The sequence below is a fragment of the Heptranchias perlo genome, chromosome 17 (genome assembly GCF_035084215.1).
Source record: "Heptranchias perlo isolate sHepPer1 chromosome 17, sHepPer1.hap1, whole genome shotgun sequence".
NCBI lineage: Eukaryota > Metazoa > Chordata > Chondrichthyes > Hexanchiformes > Hexanchidae > Heptranchias > Heptranchias perlo.
The window spans coordinates 53209415-53222627 of NC_090341.1; the positions used below are offsets into that span (position 1 = coordinate 53209415).

Below are 13213 nucleotides of genomic sequence, written 5' to 3' on the forward strand. Positions count from 1 at the left end.
CTCCCTCCACGACTTAGGAGGAACTGCCACAACTTCACTAGTGTGAATTCAGCTTCCTGCACCAGCCTTGCACCTTCTCCAAATTTTTCCTCTTACCCCTTCCTCTATCATTTCCCCCATGCCTATGCTGGGGTAGTCTCTCTATCCTCCTCCTCCCCACCTATGCAGTTCCTCAAAGGGACTGTCCCTCATACTTTGGCCAGTCTTTATGTGCAAGTTTGTCACCGAGCCTCACCAAGCCATGACTGTATTTGGGTGGGGGGGGGGGCAGGGGAGGGGAAGAAAGAGAAAGAGAAGAGATCACAGCCAAGCCTAATCCTGTATTTCCTCAGTGTATACAACATACATTTTCCAGCAAGCATTGTTGTACAAATCAAGATCGCAGATTCGTGCTGATTTTCCCCATCCTAGTCCAGGGGCACCAAAGTCAATTGCCAATCCTTCTTTCACCCCATAGATCAGCTAGCTCAGTGCAGAGCAGAGATTGGAAGTTCCTGGGCTTTATGGCTCATTGCCACAGTGCCTCTCTGAACCGGAGTGCCAATTAATATCCAACTACTGAAAGTTTTGTGCTCAGCACCCTTGCCTGCAGAAACTAAGTTCAGTCTGCCCCAAACCAGTTTCACATGGGATCCTTACTGCAAAAGAGCAGCAACAATCCAATCAATCAGGTCTAGATTTGAACCAAGGGCCTAGAGGATAAAGCATTGTAGAACTGGGCTAACAATGCCGCTATACCCTCAGGCATCTGCTGATGTGACCGCCTTTCACATCGCTGCTCAGAAAACTACTCAACATAAATTTTGGTCCAATCTTTACAAGCATTGCTATGCCTTCCTAACTTTTTTTTCCCCCTCAAAACACCACAAGCTCTACAAGCAGTACTTCCCAAGAATCAGTTTATTTTATAGCAAATCTCAAGACGTTAAAGTCCCCTTTTTATTAATAAATACAAAAAAGGCAAGTGAAAAACCAATGGAAATGTACAATAACGAGGTGGTGGCAGGGCACATTCAGGCTTCACTAGAGCTCACTCCGTGATTTGGCAGCAAGGGGGGCGTATTTCGGCATCAGATCAGTGATTTTCCGGATAAAGTCCGATTTTTCCACGCAGCCTTTACACGACTCGCCCCACTCATCTAGGATCTTCTTCAGCTCCTTCACTCGCAGCTTCTTCAGATCGACCGTGCTCAGGTCCACCTGCTTGTCTGCCGTTTGGTACAGCGGAAAGGAAGAATGGACACATGGTCATTGGCACCATTCTCAACCCCCTTCCCCAATTCCTCCCTCCCACAGCACAATTCTCCATCGGAGATGACAATCTTCTCTCTGTGTACACTAAGGGTTGGCTCACCTTTCTGTGGAACCACCCTACCTCCATCTAACAACCACCTCTGCTAAAATCAAGAATTTATAATGTCAACACACACACACACACACACACACTTTTGGTGCAGTGCAGTGGTACTAAGCCTCTGGAAATAACTGGATCAAACCATCTCCCACCTTCAGCAAGATGTAGCAGCCCTTTGGTCAGCAGCTGCCTGCCAGTGCAGATATGGTTGGTTAAAGAAAGACTTGCATTTCTACAGCACCTTTTATGATCTCAGGACATCCCAAAGTGCTTTACAACCAATGAAGTACTTTTGAAGTGTAGTCACTGCTGCAATGTAGGAAACAGCAGCCAATTTTCAAACAGCAATTAGATAAATGACCAGATAATCTGTGTTAGATTTGGTTGAGGGATAAATACTGGCCAGGACACTCTCTTACTCGTCTATGAAATAGTGTCATGGCATCTTTTACATCCACCCGAGAGTGCAGTCAGGGCCTCGGTTTAACATCTCATTTGAAAGGTGGCAGCTCCAACAGTGCTGCACTGGAGTGTCAGGTTAGATTATGCACTCAAGTCTTTGGAGTGGGGCTTGAACCCACAACCTTCTGAATCAGAGGCAAGGGTGCCACTAGTGAGCCAAGGCTGACACAAAAAAACACAAACAAACATCGAAGCTTCGGTCCCTGAGTGGTTATGAGGGGGCATGGTTAAACCAGGGAGGAGCTGGGTGACTTTACTCTCCCTTCATCCAGAGAGGAGGTACAGAGAAAAAGTCTACTTGGAAATAAATGCTTGTAGCCTCGTAGTTACTGTTAATATTAGCAGGCGAGTGCTAAACTAGTCTGTGTGATGTTCCTCTTCTGTTTAAATGCTTTAAAAAGGACAGTTCTCCTGGAGCCCTGGCCAACATTTATCCTTCAACCAATGCCACTAAAAAAGATTATCTACTCACTCATTCACCTCATTGCTGTTTGTAGGACCTTGCTGTGAGCAAATTAGCTGACAGGTTTCCCTTCAGTGACTATACTTCAAAAGGTAATCTATTGGCTGTGAAGCCTTTTGGGATGTCCCAAAGTTGTGAAAGGCACTATAATGAGCCAACGTCTCTGTTAAAACAGCAGATCAAGGAGTGCAATAAGGATGTGTTGTGTTAATAGTTGATCCACTAATATCATTAATAGTAATTTCTAGCCTTGTACTGGGGAGTGGATTTTGGATTTTTAAAAAAAAAACATTTAGATCACATACACTGTTGTTACACTCCCATACTCCAAAAGTACAAGCATTACAAACACCAGCCAATGCAGTTATTGCACACCATCTGTGTCTGTTTAAATAATTCTAATTAAAGTGAATTAATTCTGTGGATTTGCAATATTTTTCTGTGAACGGCGTGTGCTGATAACTGTTCTGGGATTTCCAGGCGGATGTTGCGAGGGAGTGCAATGGTCCTGTGTACAGCTGGAACAGAGATTACTGGAGCTTCTCAGGTCATTGAGTGACTGATGGTAGTTTCGCTCAATAACTCTCCTCTTATCCCCCATACCCAGCACACAACAAAAGTTGTTACATTTGTTTGTGCTTTTTATGGGGTGGGGTGAGAAATGTTCTATAATATTTGACACAGCAGTGATCGTACGGTGTACGATTGGGTCAGTTTACACAGAGTAGATTAGGAATAAAATACAAGGAAGAAGCCATTAATTGGTTAATACACGGGTATGTAGAACTCAAAAGGAAAACCACCAATAAATTAAAACCAGTCGACTTGATCTCAATACAGAAAAGAGGAAGAGCAGATTCATTGCATCATCTCCTACTCTAATTCTTACCCAGGACCTCTTAACACTAACCCCTCAATCCTCCAAGCTAGGTGTCACTTAACCAGTCCTGGATTTATCCTGACTGCTGTCCTCCCATTTCTACCCCTGGTGATGTTCTGTACTATGGGCCTGAGCTCAATAAAATAAACTATACTGATTAATGAATCCCCATCATCCTCAGGAGTCAGTTTGACACTGGCAGCAATTCAACTACATGCACCTGAGATTACTAAAGCAGCCTGCTGATCCACACTAATTTCCATATACAGAGCCCCAGTTACACATCATTACCGAGGAAATAGTGGCTTACTCACCAGATCAGACTTTGCTACCATATAAAAAAGGGTCAGGAGATCAGCGTTGAACTGAAGCCTTGAAGCAAATCTCAACTCAACAGCAACACCAGCTTGAATTTATAATCACACCTTTGACATGGTAAAGCATCCCAGAGTGTTTCATAAGAGCGTTATCAGACAAAAAATTGACACCGAGCCACATAAGGAGATACTAGGTCAGGTAACCAAAAGCTTGGTTAAAGAGGAAGGTTTTAAAGAGGGTCTTAAAGGAACAGAGAGAGGGGCAGAAAGACAAAGAGGTTTAGAGAGAGAATTCTAGGGCAGAGCAGTCAGCAAATCCCAAATTAGAAGCAGTGTTCAATAATTTACAGCCCAGAACATGCAATGCGAGCAAGGCTCAGCTGCCCCTGTGCATAATGGCCCGTGTGGACCTTCCCAAGCCTCAGGAACCCAGTCATGGGTCCAACTGGGCATCAACTGGCACATGCACAATTGGCAGCGGTGCCCTGAATCCTACTCGGCAATGTAAATAGGACAGATTCACGGCACCACGAGCCACAAGCTATTGCAGAACCACCTCCAGTGGGTGACAATTAGTCAGAAGCCAAAAACACAAGTAAATACACATCACCCAGGGAATTTGCCCCATGGTGGGAAAAGTTTTTAAATTAATATTTTATGGAAAAGGGCTGAATAGATGGCAGCGATCTAGGGGAAAGCTCTAATTTGAAATGCTATCATTGCTTCAGATAGAAAAGATACAACTGTAAAACCAACACTAGTAACTGCAATTAATATTATACCTAAAGATCTATCGATCTCAGTCTTGAAAGTTCTTCAATTGACCGCCAGAATCCACAGTCTTTTGGGGGAAAGGGAGTTCTAGATTTTCACTACCTTTTGTGTGAAAAAGTGTTTCCTGATATCCCTCTTAAATGGCTTGGCTCTAATTTTATTATGCCCCTTTGTTCTGGACTCTCCCACCAGAGGAAATAGTTTCTCTGTATCTACCCTATTGAATCCTATCAATTTAAACATCTCAATCGGATCGCCCCTAAATTCAAGGAAATACAAATTCATGCAAACTGTCGTCATAATTTAAGCATCTGGCTTTGTATGTCAGCCCATACCATATTTCAGATCGCAAATCTGACTGTCTGTCTTCTTCAGTTTCTCACAAATTTTATTGACCGGCACGTGATTGCTCATGGGTCTGGAGACTTCTTTAACTATTTTGGTGGCGGCGTCACTCGTTGCTCCAATATAATAGCACTGAAAACAAAAAGGTGAATTAGTGACTTTTATACTTCCAATTCACCCCCCTCTTCCAGATTGCCTTGCCGCTTCAATCACTAACTGCCACACTTCCTTATTCAGCAGTCAACTGATGTACTGTTCAAAACAAATACAGCTGTTCCTAAATAAACCCGTAACAGCTGGAAATAATCTTGGATTTAGTCAGGATTGATACGATTAATGGATCCAAAATGAAGACAGTCCGAAGGTCTTCGATCAAATACAATTCTGTTGTTGTTGCTAAAATAACATGGGTGAGTCATTCAGAGTTACATTTAAATTAAACCTCTCCCATTCGTCAGGGTTTATGCGAGACATTAAACTGCTCCTTGCACTAAAACTGGCAAGGCTGTGGGTTCAAACCCTCACCTGCAGTAGGGAGCCTTGTAAACACCGACACTCTCCTGACTGGTCCTCTTGGCTGCAGTGGACTGGAGGTGAAAAGAGGAGCTTTAATACTGAGCGTTCTCCTGATTCATCCCATTGCCTGCAAAGGTGGGGGGGGGGGCTGGGGGGAAAGAGAAGGGCTTCAATGATGAAGCAGCTTTTATGGAGCTGTGGAAATAGCCCTGGAGGAGCTGGCCTTAAATTGAAAGGTAATACTGCATCATCCATCATCGGTATGTTTTACAGCAGGCAGACTGCACAATCACAGACTCAACACATCAAACTGAATCAATACATGCAAGTCATGACATCGTAAACACCCGATATCAACCACTTACGAATCTATTCTCCTTGCCCTTGACATCCTTGCATGTCTGGATTAGTTGTTCCTCTATACTGTCAGGAGTGAAGTTTACATCTTGCTCATTTAGTGAGTTGTAAAACCGCCCCAGGAATGACAAACACACTGCAAGAAAGAAAAACAAAATCTTCATGAACACTTGGCTCAACACTCAATACCAAACTAATCTTTTAGCTCCCATAGGAACAGGAGTAGGCCATTAAGCTCCAATTGTCCCAGCATCCACAGCCTTTTGCAGGAGAGTTTCAGATTTCCACTACCTTTAGTGTGTAAAAGTGTTTCCCGATTTCACTCCTGAATGGTCTAGCTCTGACTTGCATTAGGGTACAGTTCCATAAGGGTGTCCAACCCCATTTACCATTATCCATGCAAGAGTCTGGACCCTGTCCCTGTCCTCACCCAATGCCTACTTTCCAGCAAGGTTACTAGATAGTGACCAGGAGTGGAAACCCCAGCTGACCATTTACCTGCCTAGCCTGGAGGCCAAATCAGACTGCTCTTAAGCTTGGGTCAGCTAACCCAGAGATTAAACCCGGGACCGTCTCTGGTCTGTATGGCTCTGTGCATTGAAGAGTCGTGAGGGAGATGGTGGGAGGGCGGGGAGAAATCCTTCATTTTAAAATTGATTAACTTCCTATTCCTGGTTTTGCCTGCTGTCACGCTCCGTTTTCTGGCCAGACAGGTGCCTGCCAATGTTACTGTACTCTGATATTACTTTGATTTGCCCTTTCTTTTTTTAAACTACAGTTAAACACAGCAATGTCCCTCTGAATACACAGTACATCAGAGTTCACCTCAAGCAAGAAAGGTGGAGAATGAAATCTTGTCACATCTGGAAATGTCCATCAGTCTGGTGGTTTAGGGTACTGGAGGCAATGGCCTTAAGCTGCAGCATTCCTTTGAGAGCCAGTTTGGCTCAGTGGTTGCACACTCACACTGAGCTTGAAGGCCATTAGTTCAAGCCCCACTCCAGGAAATTGAACACACAATCTGGGCTGACACGTTAGGGAGTGCTGCAGGGAAACCTGCCTGTAGTTGATGGGAAAGATCTAAAGCCAGGGAGTTCTCCTAGTTTATCATTTATCCTAGTTTATCATTTATCCCTCAATCAACACCACTAAGGTAAGATTTTCACAATAATATGGTAGAGTACTTACTTTGCCTTGACTTTTCTCTTTTTAAACTACAGTTAAACACAGCAAAGTCCCTCTGAATACACAGTACATTAGAGTTCACTTCAAGCAGGTAAGATTAACTGGTTATTCATTTAATTTGCTGTAAGTGGGACCGTGCCATACAAATTGGCTACCACGTTTGCCGACATAACAGTAACCATACTTGAAAGAGTTATTTACTGGCTGTCATCAATTTGGGATATCCTGAGGACACGAGGTGCTTTAGAAATGCAAGTTCTTTCTTTAAACTACTCCATATGGACCGTAGCATTTCTCATTAATCAAAAGCTCATTCTCGCCTGATAATCTTCTATTTTGTGTGTTAGTCATTACAATCATCAATGGGCACAGAATTTGGTCGACAGTTAGAGCTGGAATCATGTTTGAAAGTTGCAATTACCAGCTTCGTTTTCTTGCCACTGGCTTTCCGTGACATTTTCATATATATTGGTGCACTGAATGTGGGCGATGCTGGCAAGACGGGCATTTATTGCTAATCCCTAGTTGCGGTGAGCTTTCTTGAACCACTAGTAATTGTTTACAACTGAGCCACGTCAACCACGCTGTGATGTATAGGCCAGACTGGGCAGGGGTGACACGTTCCTTTGCCTAAAGGACATTAGTGAACCAGTTGGTTTTTTACAACAATCCAGTGGTTTTCATTTATCTGGTGCCAGCCCACAAATAATCAGATTTAATTAATTCAATTTCACAACTTGCTATGCTGGGATTTGAACTCAGGACCTCTGGGTTGCTAGTCCAGTACTATAACTACTAGGATACCAACCCTGATGTTGACAAAAGCTCATGGCCAGAAACAAGATGCTGCCAGTGCCTTTGCTGACTGTTTACATTTGCTGCTGGCGACCCTGCCATCTCTGGAGAATTGAGAGGGAGAACCACTGGTGATGCAGCGGCGCCTCATTTATACGGTAGAACTGAGCAGCCCTGTAATATAAAAGGAGTACTGCACACCTCATGGACCCTGGGACACACGACTTCCACTGACTGTTCTGGAGGTGCTATCTTTCAGATATAATGCCACTGTTCAAATAAGAACAGGGGTATTCTCCTGGTGCCCTGGCCAACACTGCTCCCTCAACTAACACCATCAAAGAGAGATTATCGGGTCACCTACCTCGTTGCTGTTTGTGGGAACTTGCAGTGCTCATATTTGCCTACAACAGTGACTACACTTCAAGAATAATTCATTAGCTGTGAAGCACTTTGGCATGTCCTATATGAATACAAGTTCTGTCTTTATTTAAAAGTCCCCCTACGGTAGAGACAGCTCAAACCTTGGCTATCTCTGGCGCACTAGTTTTGAGATGGCACTGATGGTCACCTGGACACAGCAGAGAGGTGCATGCAGCTGTGATGCAAGGAGTCAGTCGAGAGCTCCAGTACAGCCGGTAGAGACTGAGATGAGTTTCTGGGGTGAGGGTCTCCCAATTGTAACTTTGGTGGCAAAGGTAGACTCTCCATGGAAATTCGCTTCCAATGTCTCTCCCAGTCAGCTGCATTGCCTGCTGTAAACATTCCCAGATCACTTATCCCGATGGCATTGTGGGAGTTGGTGCACGGTATCAGTTTCACACAACACAAACTAAAGCAGCAGGAAAAGCAGGGGACCCAAGGGAGAAACAGGAGATAAGTGGGGACAGAACTTGTGTTGGACCTACTCAACGAGAAAACAGAAGAATGCCTGTTCTTTTGTACAATTAGCATCCCACAAACTGCAGCTTCAGAAATAACATTTTAAGACTGCACATTCCTGGTTTCATTACTCCATCCTTCTTTAAAAAGAAACCCCAGCAATCTAGAGTTCATCCATTAAAGGGGGAATTTTAACCATTCCCTTTTACAACCCATCCACCAAACTCTCCCAATCTCTCAACTTGCTCCAACACTCTCACCCAACCTCTAGAACATCCTCTCCATCTCATCCAGCTCCCTCCTAATTCCCCCACTTAGTTCCCCCTCCTTCACTCCATTTCCCACCTACTCCCCTCCCCACTTCCCTGCCCCTATCCTTAACTGCCCCCTCTCCCTTCTCTGATTAACCCCCTCCTCATTACCAAGTCAATCCCCTCCCTCCCTCCACTCCCTCATCCCCATTCCCCTCCTTGATTATCTACTCTCCCTAGTCAATCCCCTCCCTCCCTAGTCCCCTCCCTGATTACCCACATTCCCCTACCTGACCTCCCATTCCCCTCCCTTCCCTGATTTCCCCATTCCCCTCACTGATTACCCTCCTCTTCTCCCCTCACTAATCACGTCCCCTCACTGATTACCCCCCTCTTCTCCCATGAGTCACTCCCCTCCCCTCCCCGACTCCCCAGTCCCCCACTCCGCGGCTCCTACCTTCACACTCCCCCTCCTTCAGTGCCTCAGATGGTACCACCAGTAAAACGAAAGCCGCAGCCACACTACTCGCCAACAGCATTTTGCCCATCTTCCGCTCCATCTCTACGCTGCGCTGGACCGCCCCTCGGTATCCACCGACAACACTCCGCACCGGGCAACCAAACTACCACTTCACACACCTATTGGTCCACGTCCTACCCACACAGAGGCCCACCTCTCAAATACTCTCCGCTGTATGGTCCATTTGGATGTCACTCAGGTGACATCACCGGAGCGTCACGCTATCACGTTAGGTTTCGCCCGGCGAAGTCTCCCAGCGGCTAGTTGGCGCCTCACGATTGGCCGAGGAACAATCAGCCAATCGGAATCATACACCAGGACCCTAAAGTGGACGTCACTTCCTGGAGACGACTTGCGGGGCGAACGCGAGCCGCTATGTATACGTCAGTGCGGGGCAAGTGACGTCGGTGTGAGGGCGGCGGATTTACACAGGAAAGTGAAGCCTGCAGGGCGGCCATTTTGCGAGTGGAAATACATGGCAAGAAATTCCATCATGGAAACAGGCCATTGGACCAAACCAGCTTCTGTCGACGTTTATTACCCACCCTGTTCCTATATTCCTTCATCCAATCTAATCTTGATTGTTGATATAGTTTCTATCTCAACCACTAACCCTGGAAAAAAGTGAGTATATAAACGCTTGAAAAACAAGCCTGCATTTATATAGTGCCTTTCATGCCCTCAGCACGGCCCAAAGTGTAGTCGCCATTGTTATGTTGGCAAACTTGACAAACAATTTTCCACACAGTATAGCTCCACAAACAGCAAATGAAATATACAGCCCTTTGATCTGTTTTTGGTGGTGTTTGTTGAGGGATGAATGTGATGCATGACACTGGGAGGTGGGAGGTGGGAGGTGGGGGTGGGTGGGGGTGGGGGTGGGTGGGGGTGGGGGTGGGTGGGGGTGGGGGTGGGTGGGGGTGGGGGTGGGGGTGGGTGGGGGTGGGGGTGGGGGGGGTGGGGGAGGGGGTGGGGGGGGGAGGGGGTGGGGGGGGGGAGGTGGGGGGGGGGAGGGAGGGGTGGTGGTGGGGGTGGTGGAGGGGGGAGGGAAAAAATTTGGTTGATGGGCTAAATGGACTCCTTTTGTGCTATCATGTTTGTGCTGGCTCTATGGTAGTATAATCCAAAACTAATTCTACTGCTCTACTTTCTCTCACCATCGCCTTGCCCCTTGCACTGTTATAAGGTGCAATGGACTCGGCCATAACCACTTGCTAGGGCAAAGTATTCCATGCTCCAACAGCCCTCTGTGTAAAGGAATTTCTTTTGGGCCTGGATTTTCTCCATCGGGCTTACGCTTGCCATTCTGACCCTGCTGCAGAGCCTGGCCCAGTTTCCTCCATCGGGCTTAATTAAAAATGCAGGTTGGGCATCAGTGGGATCGCTGGCACCAAATGGGAGCCTGCTGCTGTGAAGGAGGAAAGAGCTGGTGCTGCGGTGGGACCAAACCATTTGTTTCCTGTCTATGAACCAATTTTCTAAAAAATCTGCTCTATTTCCTTATATCAAACATTTGAAATTTTCTAACATTGCTTCTTGTGAGGCAACATTGCATCTTATCAAATGCTTTCTGAAAATCTGTATACACATCTACTGCATTTCCATTATCTAACCAGCCATTTCTTCAAAAACTCTTAAATCTATCAAACATAACTTTCCATTAACAATTCTATGCTGCCATGATTAACCCATGTATTTCTAAATGCTCACAAATGATAGATTCTAAGATTACCCACAACTGTTTTGGGTTTATGGGATGGTCATTTATCCTTACCCTTAATACAAGTTTGAGAACCAGGAAACACTGAGACATCTAATAAATATCTTTCATTCATCAAAACATTGATAAACCCATTACATGCAGTGCCCATGAGACTGGTACTGAAATTAACACACATGCAATGGACTCATCAGATCTCATCAGCATGTCATCTTGACTGCTCCTAAACAAGAAGTATGTGGCTTCCTTATTCTTCCTACCAAAATGTATCACCTCATATCACCTATATTGAAATTACATGCCCATTTTGCAAGTTTATTGTTTCTCACTGTATTTCGGCGCAGTCCTCCCCAGTATACCTCCCAATTTGGTGTCGCTGCAAATTTTGAAATTGTACTTCCGATTCCAGAGTCCAAATCGTTTATGTAAATGGTGAACAACAGTGATCCCAGCACTGATCCTTGTGGAACACCACTTCCCACCTTGTGCCAGTCTGAGTAACTATCTTTAATCCCTACTCTCTGTTTTCTGTTTTTGTAGCCAGCTTGCTATCCATTCTACTACTTATCCCCTGACTCCACGTAGTCTGTCTGTAGTCATGAGTTTACGGTACCTTATCGAAGGCCTTTTGAAAATCCAAATATATTACATCTACTACATTACCCTTGTCTACCCTTTCTGTTACTTCTTCAAAGAATTCTATAAGGTTGGTCAAACATGACCTTCCCTTTTGAAATCCGTGCTGACTATTCTTTATAAATATTTTCAGTTTCTAGATGTTTTTCTATTTATTTTTGAGTAAAGATTCCATTATCTTTCCTACCACCGACATTAAACTATTTGGTCTATATTCAGGCCTCAATGTGAACACATGTTTATCGCAATGAGTACATAAATTGGGGCCACAGTGAGTACATGAATTAGGGTGTAATGTTTTGAGATTTTTACCAATTTGGCCTAGAAGGGATTGTGATTTAATTTATATTACGATATTGCAATGAAGTTAAATTCCATTTACAAAGGAAAGGCCTGGTGCGCAGGAAGGCCTCAGACAGACACACATTATCTGGGATGTTGTTTAGGAAAAATTAGTTGGAATACTAGATGAATTAGCCACCTCAGAATTGTATATTCCCCACATATGTTCAGCCGTGGCTCAGTGGGTAGCACTCTCGCCTTTGAGTCAGAAGGTCGTGGGTTCAATTTCCACTCCAGAGATTTGAACACAGATTCTAGGCTGACACTTCAGTGCAGTACTGAGGGAGTGCTGCACTGTCGAAGGTGCTGTCTTTTGGATGAGACTTTAAACCAAGTCTCTGCCCCTTCAGGTGGATGTAAAAGATCCCATGGCACAATTTTGAAGAAGAACAGGGGAGTTCTCCCAGCATCCTGGCCAACAGTTATCCCTCGACCAACACCCAAAACAAATGATCTGGTCATTTATTTAATTGCTGTTTGTGGGGCCTTGCTGTGCGCAAATTAATTGCAGTGTTTTCCTACATTACAACAGTGACTACAGTTCAAAAGTACTTAATTGGCTGTAAAACACTTTGGGACGTCCTGAGATTGTGAAAGGTGCTTTATAAATGCAAGTTTTTTTCTTTCTTCTATACCATATCAGCTTGAGACAGTGAGTGGGGGGAGTGCAGTTGTCTAACACATTGTTAGCATCTTTACTGTTCTAATGGTTTCCATTCAAAGGTGCTCAGATAAACAGGCCATGTAATTGCCATATCCCACACTAAGCGTGAGGTTTCTCATTCAAGGTGGTAACATTGATTGGCATCCCAATGAACCAAGTCTCAACACAAAGAACTAAAGGAGAGATCAGAGGTCAGCCTTCATCTTTCTCTCTCTGGAAAAGGTAGCCTTGATCAGTCTATGCCTAGAAGAATCAGAGTGAGATGTGGAAGTCTTGCTTTTCCAAGGTTAGTGCCAGTCAATTCAGAGATTGCTGACTTATAAAATTAGTTAGGTCCAATTCAAAGGGCAAAATCACCTCTCGTTATTTTGATGGTACGAGGAGCGAAAGGAAATTGAACCTTGTTGTGAAAACTGTATTCTGTTCATTCATATGTCACATGTAAAATAAACCAGTTTGTTGGCTTACACTTGGTCTTGTCTCATTAGCTAACTTTTCAGTCTGCCTTCCATAAATGTAGAACATGTGGCGGTGCGCACAAGATCACAGTATCCATTATACACAATGAAGGAACATTGGGCCTCAGTGAATATACCACCTACCCACAACCATATCATTGTGATGCATCACTGCGCTGCAGTTTGGAGACTGTCCAGAAGTTTGCCTCGATTGGGTCTGTTGGTGTCCTTGAAATCAGCAAGTTGGGTCCAACTCAGGGATTCCATTTGTGCATGTTGTGCGGTTTCTCTT

At 44.7% G+C, this 13213-nt stretch overlaps 1 protein-coding gene and 1 long non-coding RNA gene across 2 annotated transcripts; one reads left to right on the top strand and one right to left on the bottom strand.

Moving 5' to 3' along the window:
- Positions 1-882: 882 nt before the first annotated feature.
- manf (mesencephalic astrocyte-derived neurotrophic factor) lies at positions 883-9194 on the bottom strand. Its single transcript, XM_067999006.1, has 4 exons — positions 9039-9194; positions 5477-5604; positions 4586-4727; positions 883-1208 (listed from the first exon to the last, which is right to left on the bottom strand). Exons 1-4 carry the CDS (start codon positions 9139-9141, stop codon positions 1024-1026), a joined length of 558 nt encoding a protein of 185 aa, XP_067855107.1. The 5' UTR covers positions 9142-9194; the 3' UTR covers positions 883-1023.
- Positions 9195-9503: 309 nt separating this feature from the next.
- LOC137333916 (uncharacterized) lies at positions 9504-12932 on the top strand. Its single transcript, XR_010966013.1, has 2 exons — positions 9504-9725; positions 12588-12932. It is a non-coding gene; the product is annotated as an uncharacterized lncRNA (long non-coding RNA).
- Positions 12933-13213: the final 281 nt, after the last annotated feature.